At 48.9% G+C, this 23849-nt stretch overlaps 1 protein-coding gene across 1 annotated transcript in view; it reads left to right on the forward strand.

The window, feature by feature from the left end:
* DYSF (dysferlin) overlaps nt 1-23849 on the forward strand; it is a 157673-nt gene that overhangs the window by 124877 nt on the left and 8947 nt on the right. The window contains 10 exon segments of the mRNA XM_033159603.1: nt 411-581; nt 2055-2197; nt 5664-5803; nt 6718-6806; nt 7828-7923; nt 10897-11038; nt 17193-17292; nt 19879-20048; nt 21209-21318; nt 22275-22422. Of these exon segments, the coding sequence (XP_033015494.1) occupies nt 411-581; nt 2055-2197; nt 5664-5803; nt 6718-6806; nt 7828-7923; nt 10897-11038; nt 17193-17292; nt 19879-20048; nt 21209-21318; nt 22275-22422 (1309 nt within the window).

Here is a 23849-nt window from a genome sequence, read left to right on the forward strand (position 1 = left end):
AAGAATAAATTTAAGGAACCACAGAAAGATGGGGGAAGGAAGTCAAACTTTGAAATGTTAGATTGATTGTAAAACAGATGAAATGTACAAATTTGAAAAGTGTAAATAAAAAACTAAAAAAAGAGAGAGATGACCTTGAGATTAAGAGTCTTAATAAATTTAATTTTTTTTGAAAAAGAGTCCCATGCTCTGCTGAATGTGTAAATCAATCAATAATGCAGTGTGTAACCAACGAACCAATATAATTATTATTATTATTATCATTATTATTGGAATTTATATACCGCCCTATACTTGGGGGTCTCAGGGCGGTTCACAGAACAAATTGCTAAGCAAGTATAGCAAAAGTGACCCTGTCCCAATTATTCATGGCCCACCTGAGTAACATGGAGCCTTCCTCCCCCCTGTAGGATGTTTGAGCTGACGTGTATTCTGCCCCTGGAGAAAGATCTGAAGGTCACCCTCTACGACTACGACCTCTTGTCCAAAGACGAGAAAATCGGGGAAACCACCCTGGACCTCGAGAACCGGTTCCTTTCCAGATTTGGGTCCCGCTGCGGCCTGCCTCAGACTTACTGCATGTGGGTGCTTGGGGGACACCGAGACAACTCAGGGCATCTTGCCCCTCTTTTGGGGAGGGGGGGTTCGCAGGAATATCCACAGGAGAGAGCTGGGCCTCCGGGTGGCCTCAAGCCCCCCCCCCCGTTTATCCAGCCTGGCTCCTGTAAAGCTGAGGGTGATGGAAGGCCGAACGGTAGAATTGCTGAATTGGAGGGCACCCCAAAGTTCCTCTAGTCCAGCCCCCCTGCAATGCAGGAACATAGCTGTCTAGTCTCCCTTTTTTGCGGGAAACTCCCTTATTCCAAGCCGTTTTCCGCAGCTATCCCTTATTGTTGATATCCCTTAAATTCCCCTTATTTCCGGGAAGGAGAGTTGGAGTCCGGGGACTCCTTGGGTCCCTGCATTTCTCAGCCCTGCTTGCCTGCCTACCTCACAGGGCTGTTGTGGGGATTAAATGAGGGCTGGGACCAGGGAGCTCCTTGGAGAAAAAGGTGGAATATAAATACCTAATAACAAACAGACAGAAGAAGATAAAATAGACGAATGTTTCTCGGCAACAGGTGCTCAGATTAAGCATTGCTGCCCCTAACTGGAGGCAGAGCAGAGCCAACCTGGCCAGAAGCCATCAGTGGTCCACTCCTCCTGCATGAATTTGCCATCTAAGTTGGTGGCCATCGCTGCTCCCTGTGGCAGGGAGTTCCAGAGGCTAACCGTGTGCTGCACGAATAAGTGCTTTCTTTTCTCTGCCCTGATTTCTCTTTCCGGGGAGCTCTTTCCCGGTGTAAATTAATTTGTAGCCTGGGGGGATTACCGCGGCGTGGACTGTCCCCGAGAACTGTAGACTGCCCCAGGACAGGTGAGGGTGCTGATCCCTTATTTTCAAATCCGAAACTTGACAGCTATGTGCAGGAATGACAGCTAAAGAGGACTGGAGAGTGCAATGAGACCAAACATCACTTTGGGGTAGAGAGCAAGCCTTGCATGCAGAAGGCTTCAAGCATTTCCGGCAGCAGCCTAGGAAAGTCCTTTTTCCTCCGGGGGGTTTGGAGAGACAGTGGAGCTGGAGAACTAAACGGGAAGAGCGGTGAAGCTGAATCGAACCCAAGGCTCGGGTTCTGGAGGGGCCTGCAGAGCCCCGAAGCAGCTGGTCGCTCACTATGTAACGCAGGGTGTTGGGCTTGTCCCACGATGGCCGTCAGCTGATGTTCAGGGTTTGGAAAGCTCCATGCGCTGAGCAAGGAAAGCCCCAGCGATCAGCTGCTTGTGAGACTCTTGCAAACCACCAGCTGATCGACAGGCGGCACTCGCAGAGCACAGCATACAATAGTGAGAAGTTCTCCTGCACATATCGCATTGCAATAAAAGGGGAGGTGTGCAGGAACAGGGCAGCGTCTCTCAGGAAAAGTGCAACAAGGCACATCAAACTTGACCTGCCTTGAGCTTGGAGGATTAGGGCAGGATGAAGCTTTCTTTTTCCTTTTCACTCCTCTTAGTTCTGGTCCCAACCAATGGAGAGATCAACTCCGTCCTTCTCAGCTGCTCCACCACTTTGCTCTGCAACGCAACTGGAAGCCTCCTGTCTACACACCTGACCGGATCATCTTCCGAGATCAGACCTACCGTCTCCCGGACCTTGGTAAACAAACTTCTGGTCTTGGACCTTAAGATCTTTCATAGGATCATAGAAATGTAGAGTTGGAAGGGACCCCAAGGGTCATCTGCTCCAACCCCCTGCAATCTCAAACTAAAGCATCCATGATTGTTGGCCATCCAACCTCCCAGGAAGGAGAGTCCACCACCTTCCAAAAGAGCCCATTCCACTATTGAACAGCTCTAACCATCAGAAATTTATTTCTGTTGTTTAGTCGGAATCTTATTTCTTGGGTTTGAGCCCTACCACCCAGAGCCGGAGAAAGCAAGCTTGCTCCCTCTTCCATGGCCCTTTAGATATTTGAAAATGGCTCTCCTATCTTCTCTCAGCCTCCTCTTTCCCGGACTCCTTCAACCGTTCCTCATCAGGCTTGGTTTCCAGATCCTTGATCCCCTTGGTCTCTCTCCTCTGCACACCTTCCGGCTTGTCAATATCCTCCTTAAATACCTTACTACTTACAGGTTGCCCGGATTCTGTTCCAGATGGGAAAAACCATGTTTTGCCCACTCTCTCTCCTCCTGCCCACCTGCTTTTTCCTTGGCATACTTTTGACCATGCAGTCGTCTCCAAGGGTTGTGTGTGGGCCAGCAGAGTCCTGTATTTGTAGGTTTTGGCCAGCAGAGAGAGACATTATCACACAGACGGAGCTATCACAATATAAGCCATGACCTGACGGAGAGTCTCTTGGCAGCCGGAATCGGCATTCCCAGAGGAATGCAGGTTTTGCAGGGTTGCCCTGTTCTTCCTCTCCCCTGGGCCCCAAGGGGGTGTCAGGGGCCACCGAAGCAAAAAGCAAAAAACAAAGAAGGCAATAGGTATTGCAGGACATGAAGGGGTTGCAATGATTCACTAACTGCTTTGGATTATTTCAGGTGTAAATAGCCTTGAGATAGTGATTTAAGTGCGATTAGTATTAGTGTTGATGGCATTATTTCTCCCAAGGAGCTCAATGTAGGGTGCAGGCTTCTCAGCAAATCCTCCTTTAATCCCTGTCTCGACAGAGTGGTGCATGCTCTGGTTATCTCTCGCTTGGACTACTGCCATGCGCTCTACATGGGGCTACCTTTGAAGGTCACCTGGAAATTACAACTAATTCAGAATGCGGCAGCTAGACTGGGGACTGGGAGCAGCCGCTGAGACCACATAAAGACCTACATTGGCTCCCAGTATGTTTCCGAGCACAATTCAAAGTGTTGGTGCTGACCTTGAAAGCCCTAAACGGCCTTGGTCCAGTATACCTGAAGGAGCGTCTTCACCCCCATCGTTCAGCCCGGACACTGAGATCCAGCTCCAACGGCCTTCTGGCAGTTACCACCCTGTGAGAAGCGAGGTTACAGAGAACCAGGCAGAGGGCCTTCTCGGTAGTGGCACCCGCCCTGTGGAACACCCTCCCACCAGATGTCAAAGAGAAAAAACAAATACTAGACTTTTAGAAGACATCTGAGGGCAGCCCTGTTTAGGGAAGCTTTTAATGTTTAATGGACTACCGTATTTTAATATTTTGTTGGAAGCCGCCCAGAGTAGCTGGGGAAACCCATCCAGATGGGCGGGGGTATAAATTATTATTATTATTATTATTATTATTATTATTATTATTATTATTATCCCCACAACAACCCTGTGAGGTAGGTTAGGTTGAGAGGGATAGTGAGCTTCATGGACGAGGGAAAGCTGGTGTCTCCTAGTCCAACAATCTAGGCGTTATCCTCTAACCACTACACAACACTGCCTCGTGGTGAGTGAATGCATGGATGGAAGGAAGGGAAGTTGGTGTCAGTTGAGCCCAGCCAGGCCTCCAGCTGTTCCTGTTGAAGGTGGAGCAAAACTGGTGACGGGCAGGGAGGAGAATCTGCTTTGGGGGTAATCATAGAATCGTGGAATTGTAGGAGGTGGAAGGGACCCAAGGGTCCTCCGCTCCCATCCCCTCCAATGCAGGAATCTCTGCTAGAGCATCCATGACAGATGGCCATCCAAACCTCTGCATAGAAACCTCCAAGGAAGGAGAGCCCGCCAGCTTCTGAGTCCATTTCACTGACCATCTGAAAGTTCTTCCTGATGTTTAGTTGGCATCCCCTTTCTTGGCACTGAATCCGTTGGTTCGGATCCTGCCCTCTGGAGCAGCAGGAAACAAGCTCACTCCATCTTCCATGTGACAGCCCTCCAGATATCTGATGGTGGCTCTCCTGTCAGTCTTCTCCTCTTCCAGACCAAAGGAGTCTGGGATGCTTTGAGGGGCCACCAAGGGCTGGCTCACTTTGCTGCAGCTTCGTGCCCTCAAAGTGATCCCAGCTGAGGGTGTCCTCGGGTTTATACGGCTGCATAAAGCTGAGCAGAGCGCTTTCTCCCTCCCCAGATCTCACCTCTTCAAACCCAGATCTGAAGCTCTGGCGGCTTTGACCTTGGGGCTGCGGGGGGTGGGTTGGAGAATGGGGTCTGGAAAGCAGCTGTGTTAGAGCTGAACCTGAATTCACGCAAGCCCGGAGTGCAGAGGACATTTTGCAAGCTTTGTTTCTGGGCCTTGCTTCCATCAGCTCCACGCTGGTGATGTTTGAAGTGTGGCTTCGGGGACAAAGAGGGGGACACATATATTTTAATGTGGGGCTGCTGTTCTGTGATTCCATGCACACCCAATGACAGAGTTGTCTGCTGGACACTTGGGGAGGGCGTAGGATTGAAGCTGAGCTGGCTCATCTCTCATGCAGTCTAACTTTTGCAGATCAAAAACTGGGACACGTGCCTTTTGAGATGTGCTCCGGAAAGTCGCTTGACCCGCACTGCGCTCTGACCCCCCAATATGCACTCTTCCAGGGCAAGAGTGTTGTGAGAGAGAGCAGCACCCGAAATGGCCACCATAATCTTGCACGAAAAAATGAACACTTGGCTGGTGTGACCTCTGCCTGGCCAAATGGATGGCAACAGACGAGAGCACCTCACAGAAGGATGGAGGCCTCACACAGACATCCTAGGAAGACACGCAGCCATTTTATACTGAGGGCTGAGACACACGCATCTTCTCTCTGCTCTTTCATGCATAGCCTGTGCTTTGAAGCTCTTTTTCTGAGTAGTTACTATATTTTTTCCTTTTTGCCCCAGAGCTTTCCCCGTGAAAAGCTGCTCTTCAGCGCTCGATCGGAGCCAACATTCATCCACGGAAAAAACCAAACAGATGTTTGTTCTGATTGAACACTAAAGAGCAGGTTTTCGTGGTGAAAGCTGCAGAGCAAAAACGATCACAGGGCGGTTTACAGAATCATTATGGCTGTGTCAGTTTCCTTCCTCATACCCACCCGCTGGAATATTTGACAGCCTAGCCTCTCTCTGTGTGTGTAAGTCATCGGTGGGAAAGTTGTCCCAAGCCTCTTCCACCCTCCTGAGCTCTGCCCTTTTATCTGCGCTGGGTGAGGTTGGCTGGCCCGCTGGTGCAGTCTCCTTCTTCTCTCTTTTCACGTAGAGGATGGCAAGCCCCCCAACTCGCACCTGGGTCCCCTGGAGGAGAGGCTCGCCTTGTATGCCCTGCAGAAGCAAGGCCTGGTCCCGGAGCACGTGGAGACGAGGCGGCTGTACAGCCCCCTGCAACCGGACATTGAGCAGGTAAGACCCGGGTGGGAGAGGCAGCGGTGAGGCTCAGGGTGCAGCCGTCGTCATCTTGAAAGCCCTTCTGTGTCCGGCCGGTGCTTGAGGGGGGAAATCACGCCCCAAAATAGCCAGATGAAAGATGGAACACAGTAGGGATAAAGATTTGCCTCAGCGGTTCCCAAACGTTTGGGGCCACCATCTCGTTCGTTCCATAAACTCATCCATGGAGCCCCTTCCATACCCAAAGTTATTGGCCTCCGTCTGTCTGGATTTCACTTTGCATTCCGACAGACGATGCTTTGAGGGCCTATTGCACGAAGACACCTTTCTGAGCCCTCACAACCAGCAGCAGCTGAGGAATCCGAGCTCATGCCTTTATCTTCCCTCTCCAGGTTTCTCTTTCCCCTGGAAATAGCCGCTTCCAGAAGGAAGCTTTCTGTCAACTCCTCTCTCCAGAAGCAGGGAGATGGAGCAGGGCTGTCTGAGCTCCTGCAACGAACTCGCCCTGCAGGCCCCGAAATTTATTTTTTTAGATGCCCCTTTTATGACGAGGTACACACAGATAAGCCTAAACTATAATGCCCTCATCTTAGGCAAAGATCAAAAGACAAGCTGGATGGTCACCAGATTCTGTGTGCAGATTTGCAGGCACAGTCTATCCTCCCAGAACAAACTAGTCTGCAGGGGAAATAGTCGAAGTGAGCCCCGGGGTGATAGGGTCAATCTGTATGGTATCTCAATTTTTTAACTTTTAGGTTCTCACATGTCTAATTTTATTTTAAGTCTTAAGCTCTTTGTTGTATATTGTTTTAAATGCACATTTTACTTTTGTGAAAGCCCGCCCTATATGTGCCTTTTGAGCTGGTTTCTAACCGTAATAAACAAATGAATGAACTCGCCCTGCCTCACAGGCTCTTTTCTCGTTGCAGGGAAAACTCCAGATGTGGGTCGATGTGTTTCCCAAATCCCTGGGGCCCCCGGGGCCCCCGTTCAACGTGACCCCACGGAAAGCAAAGAGGTAAAAAGCCAAAGCAATTCTGGGCTGCATCAATAGGAATATAGCTTCTAGAACAAGGGAAGTAATAGTACCACTATATTCTGCTCTGGTCAGACCTCACCTGGAATACTGTGTCCAGTTCTGGGCACCACAGTGCAAGAATGATACTGACAAGCTGGAAGGTGTCCAGAGGAGGGCAACCAAAATGGTTCAAGGCCTGGAAACGATGCCTTATGAGGAACGGCTTAGGGAGCTGGGTATGTTTAGCCTGGAGAAGAGAAGGTTAAGGGGGGATATGATAGCCATGTTCAAATATAGAAAAGGATGTCATATAGAGGAGTGTGAAAGGTTGTTTTCTGCTGCTCCAGAGAAGCGGACACAGAGCAATGGATTCAAACTACAAGAAAGAAGATTCCACCTAAACCTTAGGAAGAACTTCCTGAGAGTAAGAGCTGTTTGACAGTGGAATTTGCTGCCAAGGAGTGTGGTGGAGTCTCCTTCTTTGGAGGTCTTTAAGCGGAGGCTTGACAGCCATCTGTCAGGAATGCTTTGATGGTGTTTCCTGCTTGGCAGGGGGTTGGACTGGATGGCCCTTGGGGTCTCTTCCAACTCTAGGATTCTATGATTCTAGGTAATATGGACTCCCCCCCCCCATCCTCCTATTTGCCTCGGTTATACACTCACACCACAAAATCACAAGAATTGCTCCTCTGGACAAAAGCAAATGTCCTGCGATTCCTTCATTTCGGGGGGTTGGACTAGATGACCATTGGGGTCCCCCCATCCAACTCTACAACTATATGATTCTATGAATTTATTTGATCCCCTTTCAAAGCCATCCAAGATGGTGGCTTGTCTGTGGCTGCATACAAACTGTATACAACTGCATGCAAACATTTGTTAAGGGTGCTGGGAAATTCAGCTCTGTGTGGGCCAAACTATAGTTCCCAGCGTTCTTTGAGAGCTGTGCTTCAACTGCAGGGTGGGTGCCCGTAGCCTAGATGCACCCGCTGAACCCAATCTCTTTCCCGTTGGGTTTCAGGTTCTACCTGCGCTGCATTATCTGGAACGCCAAAGACGTGATCCTGGACGACCTCAGCATCACGGGGGAAAAGATGAGTGACATCTACGTCAAAGGGTAGGCCATCCTGACAGGGCAGGGGAGGTGCTGGAAATGAGCACCAGCCCTTAGCAACTGCGTTAAAATAAACCCAGGTGCCTTTTGGCATATCTAGGTATCTTGCGGTCACTTGTCACAATGCTAAGGATGCATCTGTGCCAGAAAATTTGCTCCCCCAAATACCAGGTTTCCTTCCTCCTGTTTGAGTTCCAAAATGCAAAGGAAGCTGATTTTCTCTCCCACCCATAGACATTGATAGGTTGCTAAAAACTAGACGGAAGAGGTCCCAATTTTTAATTGGCTTTTTGAGATGAAAATACCTAAAAAGTATGCGACAGCAGTGGCATGGATGCTACTAGACCAGGGATGGAAAGAAGAAAGATTCCCCGCCAGAGAGGAAGGGCAGGCTAAGCTGATGGGCTATGCAGAAACGGCAAAGCTGACAAGGAAGCTCAGGAACCAAGGGGACCAAAACTTTGCAAAAGAATGGGAAAAAAATGAAATTTATTTAGGAGACAGTTGCAATCAGATGAAAACATTGTTGTTGTTGTTCAGTCGTTCAGTCGTGTCCGACTCTTCGTGACCCCATGTACCAGAGCACGCCAGGCACCCCTATCCTTCACTGCCTCCCGCAGTTTGGTCAGACTCATGTTAGTAGCTTCGAGAACACTGTCCAACCATCTCATCCTCTGTCGCCCCCTTCTCCTTGTGTCCTCCATCTTTCCCAACATCAGGGTCTTTTCTAGGGAGTCTCTCTTCTCATGAGGTGGCCAAAGTACTGGAGCCTCAACTTCAGGATCTGTCCTTCTAGTGAGCACTCCGGGCTGATTTCTTTGAGAATGGATAGGTTTGATCTTCTTGCAGTCCATGGGATTCTCAAGAGTCTCCTCCAGCACCATAATCCAAAAGCATCAATTCTTCGGCGATCAGTCTTCTTTATGGTCCAGCTCTCACTTCCATACATCACTACTGGGAAAACCATAGCTTTAACTAGACGGACCTTTGTCGGCAAGGTGATGTCTTTGCTTTTTAAGATGCTGTCTAGGTTTGTCATTGCTTTTCTCCCAAGAAGCAGGCGTCTTCTAATTTCGTGACTGCTGTCACCATCTGCAGTGATCATGGAACCCAAGAAAGTGAAATCCCTCACTGCCTCCATTTCTTCCCCTTCTATTTGCCAGGAAGTGATGGGACCAGTGGCCATGATCTTAGTTTTCTTGATGTTGAGCTTCAGACCATATTTTGCACTCTCCTCTTTCACCCTCATTAAAAGGTTCTTTAATTCCTCCTCACTTTCTGTTTTCATTAGCAGGATTTAAATCCTGCTAATGAAAACATTAGCAGGATTTAAATCCACTTGTAATATAACAAATACGATTGGCAATATGGACCGTAGCTGTCAACTTTCCCTTTTTTGCAGTGGGAAACGGCGCTGGGATAAGGGAATTTCCCGCAAAAAAGGGAAAGTTGACAGCTATGATATGGACTGATATAAAATATAAATTGTAGAATAATATGCAGTTGTAAATGTTAACCATAGGACCCATGGAGGGGAAGTCTTGAGATTCAGAGTAATCTTTATATATCAGGGATCGGCAACCTAAGGCCCATGGGCCACAAGCGGCCCACGGGGGTCGTTTAACCGGCCCACGAGCCGACCCCGAACTGAGCCGCCTGCTCAGCGAGTCCCTGCACGCTGCGCTAAACCGGCACAGTGCGGTGCAGGGACTTGCTTCCGCGGTGCCGGAAATCACGTCTGCGCAGACACCAGAAATTGCGGCCGCGTGCATGGTCCGGCCCACGGAGGGATCTCCGCTGGAGTGAACCGGCCCAGGCAATGAAAGCCTTGCTGACCCCGGCTCTATGTGGATACACATTTGCTATAATTTTATATTTGTAAAATCAAATAAAAATGATTTCATTAAAAAAGAGAGAAAATGCTCCACACCTGTCAGCTTTGAGTCAGGAGCAGCTGCTGCTTCCAGGCTGGTGCTTGTCTGGCTGAATACTTTGAACGTGCCTCTGATTTGCAAAATAAAATAAATAAAATAAAATAAAATAAAATAAAATAAAATAAATAAAATCCATCTTTTTTTAAATTAATTTTCATTGATTTTCTTTTCTCATAACAAATATCCCGTAAGATTCATTTTCCAATCCCGCCCCCCTCCCTGTGACTTCCCCCAACTTCCATTTCTGGTTTATTACATCAAATGTTACATTCTGCCGTTTGTTATCCCCTGCTATATTTTTGTTCTCTGTAAATAAAATTGTAAATGGTTATTTAAATCCTGCCAACGAGTCCATACATTTTTTTGTTGCTTCTGCAAATAGGTTGTAAAAGGTTCCCATTCTTTTCCAAAGTCGCAATTGTACTTTTCACATACCGGTACTTTGCTAGCTCTGCATAATTCACCAGCTTTTCTTGCCATTGTTCTTTTGATGGTGTTCTCCAGTCTTCCAATTCTGTGCTATTAAAATTCTTGCTGCTGTTGTAGCGTACATAAATAATGTCCGATTTTCTTTCGGCAATTCTTGTCCTAAAAGGTAAAGGTAAAGGGACCCCTGATCATTAGGTCCAGTCGCGGACGACTCTGGGGTTGTGGCGCTCATCTCGCTTTACTGGCCGAGGGAGCCGGCGTACAGCTTCCGGGTCATGTGGCCAGCATGACTAAGCCGCTTCTGGCAAACCAGAGCAGCGCACGGAAACGCCATTTACCTTCCCGCCGGAGCGGTACCTATTTATCTACTTGCATTTTTACGTGCTTTCGAACTGCTAGGTTGGCAGGAGCAGGGACCGAGCAACGGGAGCTCACCCCGTCACGGGGATTCGAACCGCCGACCTTCTGATCGGCAAGCCCTAGGCTCTGTGGCTTAGCCCACAGCGCCACCTGCGTCCCTGCTGCTGTTGTAGCGTACATAAATAATGTCCAATTTTCTTTCGGCAATTCTTGTCCTAAAATACCCCGAAAAGCCTGTTTGCTCCTTTTGCAGGTGGCTTGCCGGTTATGAAGAGAACAAGCAGAAGACGGACGTCCATTACCGGTCGATGGGAGGTGAAGGGAATTTCAACTGGAGGTTTGTCTTCCCTTTTGACTACCTCCCTGCCGAGCAGGTCTGCTATGTCTCCAGGAAGGTGAGTATCCCTTGACCCAAGGAGGCTCTCTTGGTCCCAGGCCACAGCAGCAACAGCGACCGATGCTACACAAAACACACACATATACACACACTTGCACTTCCACCATCTCCAGTCTCTAGGACCTTCCCAGTCTCCCGCATGGGCAGACCAGTGACACAGTTTGGGGCTCTCAGATTTTTGCGGCACCCCGTGTGGTGCCAAAATCTGGCACTCTCCCTCAGTCGGGCTGGCTAATAATAATAATAATAATAATAATAATAAATTTAAACAGGTGACAGCAAAAACTGCAAAAAGATTAGCAGGGGCAATTGGAATAAGATCTATTACAGTGGTACCTCGGTTCTCGAATGGCTTGGTTGTTGAACAAATTGGCTCCCGAACGCCGAAAACCTGGAAGTAAGTGTTCCGGTTTCCGAACGCTTTTCAGACGCAGCTTCTGCTTGAGTACAGGAAGCTCCTGCAGCCAATCGGAAGCTGTGCCTTGGTTTTCAATGGGTTTGGGGAGTTGAATGGACTCCCAGAATAGATTAGGTTCGAGAACCAAGATACCACTGTATTTGATTATTGATGGTAACCTCCAAAATGTATTTTGTATAGTTAAGTTTTCACCTCTATCTTCAGTACACTTTTATTTATTTTATATTTTATTTTATTTTATTTTATTTTATTTTATTTATTTTATTTTATTTTATTTTATTTTATTTTATTGCTATGGCTGGTGGCTGGTGCAAATACAGATTCTTCTGATCTGATATAATATTTATAAATTGCATGGGTTTCCCGTGCAATCCTGGCCCATCTTGCCCTGAGTGTTCTGTCTGCTGCCGAAAACGTGGCCCGGGCCACCCCACCCCCCCCTGCAAAAGCCACGGCTCTCCAAAACAGCCTCTGAGCAAGCACCCCCCGCTGCGCCGATATTGATTCCCCCTCCCCATGTGCCAGCCGTAGCTGGATGCAGGAAACAAACAGCTTGTAAAAGGTTTCGCAAAGGTAGAAATAATGAGTGACAAGCCGGGCTCTGGAGGCGGGAGACGCAATCCTCTCTGGTGGGTTTTGATCTCGCCATGTGCCGTTTGAAGTCCAGGTTCATTACTTGTGGCCGTAAAAAAAAAAAAGAGAATGAGGGGTGGGGGGGGGGGAGAAGCAAAGCGGCAAGGGCTTGAAGTTCAAACTGAAACCCTCAGATGGAAAAGTGTTCTGCCGCAGCGGCACCTGCCATGAAGAGGGCCAGCTGGGGTGGCAGGGAAGGCCTCCAGGCGTCTTGGGCAAAGCAGCTGTGGAGGGAAAGTTCCCTGGGGTGGGTGCTTCCCTCGAAAGGTGGCGCTGTGCCCTCAAAATGGAGCAGCCGGCTGCACGGATCTGGGCTTTCAGGATGCTGTGCATCCAAGACATTTCCAAGCTCTCTGTATCTGAACCACACGTTAGATAAACTCCTCCTGAAGACATGATTGGAGAACCCTCTATGCGCCTTCGTTTTCTCATAGGACATGTAGCCGTGCCATCCAAATCTCAGGTCCTATCCCTACAGATCCAAAACACCTGCATCTTTTAATCCAATCCACTCTTTTACCCACACCAAACATACAGCTTCATAATACATCGCCAAATGTGGAAGCGCAAAGCCTCCTCTAGCCTTCCCTCCTATTGTATTTAATACTTGTTCCTTGGTCTTTTCCACCCGCCACACCAAATTTCTTAGATATTTCTTCCATTGTTTGAAACAATTTGTGGCTGATTAGATTATCTGTCTGGAAACTGTAGAAAGGCTCCCTTTCCTTAAGAAGCTGCAGAAATGTGAATTGAACCCCATAAAAACAGGGCTTTTCCTCTTTGCTTTTCCCCCTTTGCAAAAAAGCTGCAAAACTTTGAGCTGATCCTCAAAAAACAGGGCTTTTCCCTTCGCAAAAAGCTGCAAAACTTTGAGCTGATCCTCAAAAAACAGGGCTTTTCCCTTTGCAAAAAAACTGCACAAATTTGAGCTGATCCTCAACAAAACAGGGCTTTTTATTGTTTCCTCCTCTAAAAACGAGGTGTGCCCTATGGTCCGGTGCGCCCTATGGAGAGAAAAATACGGTAAAAAGTCCCAAACGTTGCCAACTTTCCCAACTTTCCCCATATGGGAGCTGCTGCACCCCCTTCCTCATTTTGGACAATATCATTTTTGAGGTGAGGCCAACAGAGCTTTACACAGAATTCCATATGTGGTGGCACCATAGGTAAAGATAAATGTAAATGACCCCAGGATGGTTAAGTCCAGTCAAAGGCAATGATGGGGTTGCGGTGCTCCTCTCGCTTTCAGGCCAAGGTAGCCGGTGTTTGTGGCCAGCAGGTCTGTTTCCGGGTCGTGTGGCCAGCAGGACTAAACCGCTTCTGGCGCAATGGGACACCGTGACGGAAACCAGAGCAGCGCACAGAAGTGCCGTTTACCTTCCCACCCACTCTTTGTCTACTTGCACTTTGACGTGCTTTCAAACTGCTAGGTGGGTAGGAGCTGGGACAGAGCAACGGGAGCTCACCCCGTCATTGCGGGGATTCAAACCCCTGACCTTCCGATCGGCATGCCCGAGAGGCTCAGTGGTTTAGACCACAGCGCCACCTGCATCCCATAGATTTATACTGTATAACGGCATTATGATACGGGCAGTTTTGTTTTCTGTTCCTTTCCCAATGTCCCCTGCCATGAAATTTGCCCTTTTTCTCACAGAGTGGAAGAATGGCTATGTCCTTGAGTGATGAACAGGCATGGAGACCTGGTGTCTGTGGTCTCTGGCACAAGCCAGACCTCTCTGGGATGGGGCACTTGTGTCAAGTGCCCAGCTCTCATGAGGTGTCACCTGAGCTGCTGGAAGCCAGTGTGTGTGTGTGTGTGTGTGTGAGAGCGAGAGAGAGAGAGAGAGAGCGCAAATGAGCTCCCCCACCACCCAAGGGTGCTCCTGGCCCCAGCGCATGAACAAACCCTGGGACTGAATCAGTGGCCAATGTGGAATTCTAATCTGGATTTGCCAGGCCTGCTTTGTTCCCCCGCTGGGCTCCACCCTCTCTCCAGATCATCATTCCTCATTATTTTATTCCGAAGCGTCAAGCGGGGCTTGTAAATCCCCCCCCTCCCCAAAGAAACGGAGCCAGGAAGTTCTCTCGGTGCGCACCTTGACTTTGGAGGTATTTGTAATTGTGCCTCAAAGCTGACACCTTGAGGTTAATCCTGCACAAGGCTGTTTCCCCCAGATGTTGCTCTGGAGGCCTCCTCTTGCCATTGTCTGAGGCGATGGGGGCCCCCACTGGTCCTCTGGGGAGCTCATTACGAAGATGGATACTTTGTGTGCCTCCCTGGAATGTTCTCCCAGATGTTTGTTTTGAATTGGTTTCATCCCCCCCACAATAAAGAGAGAGATTTCAGTCCTCCCTGGCAGTGGAGTGGCTCGTTCTTCCACCCTGACCTCCTCTCGAGCTGTTACCCAGTTATCCGTGCCCCGTAGCCTCGGGGGCCCTGTACAATGTTGGCAAGGTGCTCTGGAGACTGCCTTTTGTTGTTCAGTCATTCAGTCGTGTCCGACTCTTCGTGACCCCATGGACCAGAGCACGCCAGGCACGCCTATCCTTCACTGCCTCCCGCAGTTTGGCCAAACTCATGTTAGTAGCTTCGAGAACACTGTCCAACCATCTCATCCTCTGTCGTCCCCTTCTCCTTGTGCCCTCCATCTTTCCCAACATCAGGGTCTTTTCCAGGGAGTCTTCTCTTCTCATGAGGTGGCCAAAGTACTGGAGCCTCAACTTCAGGATCTGTCCTTCTAGTGAGCACTCAGGGCCGATTTCCTTGAGAATGGATAGGTTTGATCTTCTTGCAGTCCATGGGACTCTCAAGAGTCTCCTCCAGCACCATAATTCAAAAGCATCAATTCTTCGGCGATCAGCCTTCTTGATGGTCCAGCTCTCACTTCCGTACATTACTACTGGGAAAACCATAGCTTTAACTGAGACTGCCTAGCTGGAGGAAAAGGTCCCACAGAGATGGGCAAACCACCCCACTGGAGAAGGAACCGGTGTCCCTCTCAACGATCAGGTTGGGTTCCTCCTTCACGTTCACTCTCTCTGGGACGTCCCCGTGCCGATAGTACGAAGCCAGCCAAGCAGATTGCGTGGATCCCACTGACCCCAAAGTGAAATCCTTCACCACACAGCACAGAGTTAAACTATGGAACTCCCTCCCACAGGGTTGGCTTTCAGGAAGGTGAGACAAATTCGTGGAGGGCTGTCAATGGTTACTGGCCAGGGATGCTCTCCTCTGCCTTCAGAGTTGGAAGCGGCAAGGCTTCTGAATGCCAGTTGTTGGAAACAGCAAGAGAGAGAGCGTTCTGCTGTTCGGATTCTGCATGCGGATCTCCTTGAGGCATCTGCTTGGCGACTGTGAGGAGAGGGTGTTGGACCAGTTGGGCCACTGGCCTGATCCAGCAGCCTCTTCTCACGTTCTTATGACCAGGGCCCTCTGAGGGCCCTCTGCCTGCATTGATGGGCTGCAGAACATCCAAGCTCAACACATGTCCTGCAACATGCTAAATTTCAGAAAGACCAAAGAAAGAAGAGCTCTGTGACCCACCTCCTCTGGATGAAGCCCAGAACCATGTGGTCAGAAGGCTTTCTTTCAAACCACGGGTGCTCCAAACCAGTTGAACAGTGAGTGCATCGCAGGGGGCTAAACGAGGTGCCCCTTTGGGTCTTTTCCAGCTCTGTAATTCTGTGCTTCTGTGATTCGCCACAGATGCCACGCTTACTGCTTGCTTAGCAAGCATCTGTTTGCCCCACCACAATAATTTTTTTAAAAAATTCTGTACTGAGAAAATATTAATTCTACATCCGGATTAAATGATGGAAATTAAATAAATTTGCCCAATCCTGCCTCAATTAGTCTATATCTACTGGTTAATTTTTTTGGTTTGTTTCAACATCGCCTGCACTTGTTTTAAATGTGTTATTTCTGGATCCTTCCCTGGGACGATTTGGTGAAGTGCAAATGATAAATAGATAAAGGTGATGGGGGAGGGGCGATTGATTCAGATGGGGGCAGGCGCCCACCCATTGCCCGCTGTAATTCATGCTCAACTCCTAATGCCAGCTTCTGGCGGTTGGGGGATGGATGGTGGCTAACGGATTGAGGTTGAATCCTGACAAGACAGAAGTATTGTTCATGGGGGGACAGGAGGCGGGCAGGTGTGGAGGACTCCCTGGTCCTGAATGGGGTAACTGTGCCCCTGAAGGACCAGGTGCGCAGCCTGGGAGTCATTTTGGACTCACAGCTGTCCATGGAGGCACAGGTCAATTCTGTGTCCAGGGCAGCTGTCTACCAGCTCCATCTGGTACGCAGGATGAGACCCTACCTGCCCGCAGACTGTCTTGCCAGAGTAGTGCATGCTCTAGTTATCTCTCGCTTGGACTGCTGCAATGCGCTCTATGTGAGGCTACCTTTGAAGGTGACCCGGAAACTACAACTAATCCAGAATGCGGCAGCTAGACTGGTGACTGGGAGTGGCCGCCAAGACTACATAACACCGGTCTTGAAAGACCTACATTGGCTCCCAGTACGTTTCTGAGCACAATTCAAAGTGTTGGTGCTGACCTTTAAAGCCCTAAACGGCCTCGGTCTCCACCCCCATCATTCTGCCCAGACACTGAAGTCCAGTGTTGAGGGCCTTCTGGTAGTTCTCTCACTGCGAGAAGTGAGGTTACAGGGAACCAGGCAGAGGGCCTTCTCGGTGGTGGCACCTGCCCTCTCACCAGATGTCAAAGAGAAAAACAACTTCAGAAGACATCTGAAGGCAGCCCTGTTTAGGGAAGCTTTTAATGTTTAATAGACTATTGTATTTTAATATTCTGATGGAAGCTGCCCAGAGTAGCTGGGGAAACCCAGCCAGATGGATGGGGTATAAATAAATTATTATTATTATTATTATTATTATTATTATTATTATTATTAGAGTCCATCGCTTCATCCTTAAAAATGCTGCCGCCATGTTTAAATGCTGGGATTCTTGACGTTGGTGAATGCCAAACACTCAAACCTAGCTTTCAGTTTAGCTGATATAATGAAAGAAACCAGAATATTCATCCTTCTAACGGAGCATTTCCTGTCTTTCTTCCCGTGTTTGTACAAATGCAGGAGCATTTCTGGAGCCTTGACAAGACAGAGAACAAAGTTCGTCCGCAGCTGGTCCTTCAGATCTGGGACAACGACAAGTTTTCTTTTGATGACTACTTGGGTGAGTGGCAAGTGTCTCCTTGCCCTGCATTTCACTCTGCTGTCCCCGTTGCTTAACTTGTAGCATTTCCAAAAATTAGTTTCGGGGTTGGCGGATGCACAGCCAGGCATAGTTTTCCCTCGGACCCTTTGATTTCTTTACAGGCTACCTATGCACATGCATTGAAAGGAAGCACAGAACGGAAACTCGATGTGGCATCAGGATTTTTTCCTGTGCCAAGACATCGTCAATGCAAAGAAGCGGTGTTGCGCATGGAGTCCTGAGCAAAAACCAAGAGGCACATTGAAAGCTGGAGCAAATCTGTGTGCTTTGAGCAGTTGGAACAAAGCCCAGAATTTAAATGCAGGAGAATTTCCCAGTCCTGTGTACAGGTGAACCACTGTGCATAGGTGACCTGCCAATGCTTGGCAGCCACAATATGGAGCTGATCAAACTGGCAGCTGTCTGGCAGCTGTAACTTATGTGGTGGCCCATAAAGCAGACCCAGACAGTCTCCTTTTGAGAGGTGGTTGACCTCGTTTTCTGTTCTTCCCAACACTGGCTGGCGCATGCCCAGCAGGGCTGAGTAGGTGTTCCTTCGTCTTCCAAAGAGGAAAGGCGTCTCTTCTGTTCACAACTTCTTCTTCTTCTTCTTCTTCTTCTTTCTTCTTCTTCTTTCTTCTTCTTCTCTTCTTCTTCTTCTTCTTTCTTCTTCTTCTTCTTTCTCTTCTTCTCTTCTTCTCTTCTTCTTCTTCTTCTTCTTCTCTTCCTTTCTTTTTTCTTCTTCTCTTTCTTTTCTTCTTCTTCTTCTCTCTTCTTCTTTCTTCTTCCTCCTCTTCTATCACTCGTACTGAGTAAGATTGTCTTCCATAAACACGTTTTAACAATGAGTCCGTAAGTGACTGTGGAGGCCAATTCTGGATCCACATGTCCTTCCACAGTGGGGACATTGGTTTCCCTGTGGAGTTGATCCTGGTGTGGATTTGCCAAGCATGCCTTCCTCCTAGCACGTTTCTCCCTTGCGTTCTGAGTTCGAGTGTCTTCAAAGCCCATGACACCTTTGGTAAAGGCTGTTCTCCAACTGATGCGCTCGCAGGCCAGTGTTTCCCGGTTGTCGTGTTTTACTACATTTTTTAAGATTTCCCTTGAGACAGTCTTTCAACCTCTTTGTTGACCACCAGCATTACGCTTTCCATTTTTAAGTTCGGAATAAAATAGTTGCTTTGGAAGACGATAATCAGGCATCCGCACAACATGACCGGTCCAACGAAGTTGATGTTAAAGAATCATTGCTTCAACACTGGTGATCTTTGCTTCATCCAGTACACGGAATTTGCTCGCCTGTCTTCTCAAGTGATGTGTAAGATTTTTTGGAGACAACGTTGATGGAATTTTTCAAGAAGTTGGAGATGGCATTTGTAAGTTGTCCACGTTTCACAAGCATACAGTAAGTTTGGTAGTACAACAGCTTTGTAAACAAACATTTTGGTTTCCCTGGTCCTCAAACACACTGCACTTCAATAGTTTGATAGTTTCCGCAATCAGTTCTGTCACCTTTTTTAAAAGAGATTGATAATTTTGGAATCCCTAAAGTCTGCTGGGATCGCTTCTCTTTCCCACATTTTTCGATGACTTTGTGAAGTTGTTGTGTAAGTTCAATTCCACCCACTTTGAAGATTTCAGCAGGTATTCCCATCAGGTCCACTGGCTTTGTTTTTTCATTTGGTTAACAGATGCACACAACTCTCCCAGATTTGGAGATACTGCAAGCTCATCTCTACTACTTGTTTTTGTGAGAGGAATTTGTGAGAGGACCTCAGCAGGTTCTCCTTTGAACCTCAGCCTTAGCGTTGGCATAGGATTTTTCTTAGTGGCACAATTTCTGTCTCTTTGCCAGGTCCGAAAGGCCTTCCTTTTCTTGTCAATCATGCGTTCAATCTCAATTGCCTTCCAGTGGCACTGAGTGACCCCCATACAGTGCCACCTCCGAAGTCGAACAGAATCCGTTCCGGAAGTCCGTTTGACTTCCAAAACGTTTGGAAACCAAGGCACGGCTTCTGATTGGCTGCAGGAGCTTACACCCGTCGGACATTCGGGTTCCAAAGAACATTCACAAACCAGAACATTCACTTCCGGGTTTGCGGCGTTCGGGAGCAAAAACATTAACCTGCCGCTAGTGTGGATTCTTAGTAGACCACAAGTTGCCATGAGTCCACAGTATGATGCAGCCAGCAAAAAATAATTTTTTTTAAAAAATATGCTAATGCTGTTTTAGAAGTCCAGTGTCCAGATCAAGGAAAGTCATAGTCCTGCTCTATTCTGCTTTGGGCAGTCACAAATAACTGACATCTAGCTGTGGGCAGCTGGGCTGTTAAAAACCCCTGCATGCTAGTAGCTTCAGCAGACTGCTTTTCCGGTCAATGGTGGCGATGGCTAAAGCAACCTATGTTTCCAGTATTGTGCAGAACCAGGCTTCATGCATGGAGTCAGTGGATGTTGGCTTCCAATCCCTGTTGCTGGCGGAAGCTTGCCTAACCCGAGTCCTCTTCAGCTATCCATCCTGCTTCATTCACAGTGCTGGGCTCATCCTTTCTTCCCGCCTTGTAGGTTCCATCCAGCTGGATCTCAACTGCATGCTGAAGCCAGTCAAGACAGCTGAGAAGTGCACAGTGGACCTCCTTGACGCCACAGAGAGGGTGGTCTCGCTCTTCGAGCAGAAGACAGTGAAGGGCTGGTGGCCGTGCGTGGCAGAGGAGAATGGGGAGAAGACCATCGGAGTAGGTCCCCCTCTTCTCATTGCACAATGAAAGCCTTCTCTGTGTTGAGCTGGGGTGGCAGGATCCGGGCCATGATTGTGGGGTCTGAGCTTGTGGGAACAGGTCAGGAAAGAGACCTTGGGATCGTGGCGGATCACTCAATGAAAATGTCTCCCTAGCGTACAGCGGCTGTGAAAAGGGGAAATTCCATGTTTAGGGATCATTTGGAAAGGCCTTAGGAAATAGGCCTGCCAGTCTCAGATATGCAGATCATTATACAAATGCACGATGTGTGCAGTGTGCAGTTCTGGATATGGTAGAATTGAGGGAGGTTCAGGAAAGTTCAAGGGGGTGGAGGAAAGGTTGCATTTGCATATTTTTAGCTTAGAAAAAAGTGGGAGTGGGGGTGGAGAAGATTTTACAAGTTGTAATGAAAGCAGATCGGAAGAAGCCGAACGCTAGAACCGAACAGTCACCCGGGGGAACTGAAGGCTGGAAGTTTCAGGGCAGACGAAAGAAAGTGCTTCTTCACACACACACAGTGCATAGATAGATTGTGGAATTTGGTGGATTATTTGTATTCCTATGCTTCTTTCCATTCAAATGAATCCCAAAGCGCCTCACGAACAAGAGATAACCGTAACAGAACTGAACGCCGCAAGTACGGCGTAAATCATAGAGAACAATTAGCAAATCATCAGTGAAGGAAATGCAGTCTTTAAGTCGCTACGAACAAAGCGGCAAATAAAAAGGAAGCTAAACATCACAGAAGTTTTCTGGGGTGGCCGTTCTGGGCCTTTACACCATCCTGAAAACATACCTAAATATTCCGGGGGAATCAGACTTCTTGGGCTACATCTAACTAAGTCCTACTCAGGGCAGAACCATTAAAATTAAGGGGCAGGAAATTAGTTCTGTCTATTAATATCAGCTGAGTAGGACTGATACTGGATACAACCCTTTGTATATCCAGCCAGGGTTCCCCACCTGGCGCTCCAGGGTCTCAGGCAGAGATGGGTCTCTCGCACCCCCTGCTTCCTGAGAGATGGGAGGTGGCCGTGAGCACCGAACCCGGGGCCTTCTGCCTGCAACAGAGCTGCGCCTCCTCCCCTCGGTCTCCTCGGATCTGTGGTGTGGTCTTTGCATCTCAGTCCTCGAAATTCCCCTCCTCTCCCATACAGGGAAAGTTGGAAATGACCCTGGAGATCATCAACGAGCAAGAGCATGAAGAAAGGCCGGCTGGGTTGGGCCGAGATGAGCCGAACATGAATCCCAAGCTGGAAGACCCAAAGTAAGAGGAGTTCGCGGTAGCCTTGGGGTGTAAGGAAAGGGGCTCTGCGCCTGTGCTCCCTCAGTCCATGCTGAAGCAAACATTGGGAAGCGCATGAAGCGGGTTTTGGGGAGATGCCATGCAATGCAACAGGACACTCCTTGCGCTGGTATTGCAGTCTGTTGTTTTATCCCATTGCAACACCCCTTCTATTTCATTGTCCCATCTCTCGCATGGCACTATCACCCGGCAGTATAGTTGGGGAGACAGTCCACAGGTTCTGGGTAGCTTGAGACCTTAGAAGACCACAGAAGACCGTAAAGGTAAAGGGACCCCTGACTGTTAGGTCCAGTCGCGGACGACTCTGGGGTTGCGCCGCTCATCTCGCTTTACTGGCCGAGGGAGCCGGCGTCCAGCTTCCGGGTCATGTGGCCAGCATGACTAAGCCGCTTCTGGCGAACTAGAGCAGCGCACGGAAACGCCGTTTACCTTCCCACCGGAGCGGTACCTATTTATCTACTTGCACTTTGACGTGCTTTCGAACTGCTAGGTGGGCAGGAGCTGGTACTGAGCAACGGGAGATCACCCCGTCGCGGGGGTTCGAACCACCGACCTTCTGATCGGCAAGCCATAGGCTCTGTGGTTTAACCCACAGTGCCACCTGCGTCCCTGAAGAAACCTTAGTGCAGAATAATTTTGCAGTGAAGGAGACAGAGGCGGAGGTTATCACCGTGGTCCCACCCATGCCTGTCTCTGTGGGCTTCTGAAAAGCCTGTGGTCGCCTGGACCTTCCACCTCAATCCTGCCCTGTCTCACCTGCTGTGATTACCCACATTAGCGCCAGGGGATGGCTCTGCCACATTAATGCCAGCCTTGCCCACTCCACCCAAGGGCACTGCCCTTCTGAAGGGTATGTGGCCCATCCCAGCACCTCTTCCAGGATTTCTGGGCCTAGCCGTGTCTCTCTTTGTCTGCAGGCGTCCAGAGACCTCCTTCCTGTGGTTTACCTCCCCCTACAAGACTCTGAAGTATATCCTGTGGAGACGGTTCAAGTGGGTCTTCCTCGTCTTCCTCTTAATCCTCATTGTGCTGCTCTTCCTGGGGATCTTCATCTATGCCTTCCCGGTAAGAACCACAGGGAATTGGTTAGATGATGAAACGCACGCACGCTCCATGTCCAAAGTCATAGAATCGTAGAGGTGGAAGGGACACCGAGGGCCATCTAGTCCAACCCCCTGCAATGCAGGAATCTCAACCAATGAGCATCTCTTTATAGCAGGGGTGAGGGATAATAATAATAATAATAATAATAATATAATAATAATAATAATAATTTATTATTTGTACCCCACTCATCTGGCTGAGTTTCCCCAGCCACTCTGGGCGGCTCCCAATCTGGTGTTAAAACAATACAGCATTAAATATTAAAAACTCCCCTAAACAGGACTGCCTTCAGATGTCTTTCAAAAATACGATAGCTGCTTATTTCATTTTACAGGTAGGTAGCCGTGTTGGTCTGCCATAGTCAAAACAAAAGATAAAATAAAAAAATCCTTTCCGTAGCACCTTAGAGACCAACTAAGTTTGTTCTTGGTATGAGCTTTCGTGTGCATGCACACTTCTTCAGATACTTCAGATGCTTATTTCCTTGACATCTGGTGGAAGGGGGTTCCACAGGGTGGGCGCCACCACCGAGAAGGCCCTCTGCCTGGTTCCCTGTAACCTCGCAGTGAGGGAACCGCCAGAAGGCCCTCGGAGCTGGACCTCAGTGTCCGGGCAGAACGATGGGAGTGGAGATGCTCCTTCAGGTATGCTGGGATGAGGCCATTTAGGGCTTTAAAGGTCAGCACCAACACTTTGAACTGTGCTCAGAAACGTACTGGGAGCCAATGCAGATCTCTCAGGACTCCTTTCAGCCTCCCCTGAACACTGACGGTTGGTTTTGCCCCCAGGTCCACTTTCAAGGTGCCATTCCTCAACAGGGAATCCTAGAATTCTTAGGTTGGAAGGGACCCTGAGGATCATAGGAGCCTCTAAGAGAAGCATAGCAAGAAAGCAAGAAACACTCCTTCTCGGTGCTCAGGGTGGAGAGTCTCCTGGAAAGTGTTCCCAGCTTGAATCGCTTAAAGATGGTGCAGGATGCTTTATGGAGAGTCATGCAGGCTGGGTTGCTCGTTCCCGGGGCTTGAAAGGAGCTTTCTCTGCCCCCGAGGCCCAAATGTGGGAAGGGCTGCCGCCTCATTAATCTGGACGGCAGAGTTCCCTCCCCACCCCCTCGATCTGCAAGAGCCAGGCCAGTCCTAGCTACATTCCACCTGCCCAGCTTGGTACGGGGCAAAGCTCCCAAGGACCCCCGTTTCTAAGCGCCGAATAATTCATGCGCGTGCCGGGAGATGTCCTCCTGCACAAAGCCCGATAAGAAAAATGACCCACTTGCCCTGGTCCCCACATAACAAATTCTGCGCCTGGGATATTAAAAACATGCTCTCCTGCTTGGCCTGGAGAACGGAGACCAAGGTGGCCAGGCAAATGAGGTGACAAGCGTTCGGATC

Source organism: Lacerta agilis, chromosome 9 (genome assembly GCF_009819535.1).
Source record: "Lacerta agilis isolate rLacAgi1 chromosome 9, rLacAgi1.pri, whole genome shotgun sequence".
NCBI lineage: Eukaryota > Metazoa > Chordata > Lepidosauria > Squamata > Lacertidae > Lacerta > Lacerta agilis.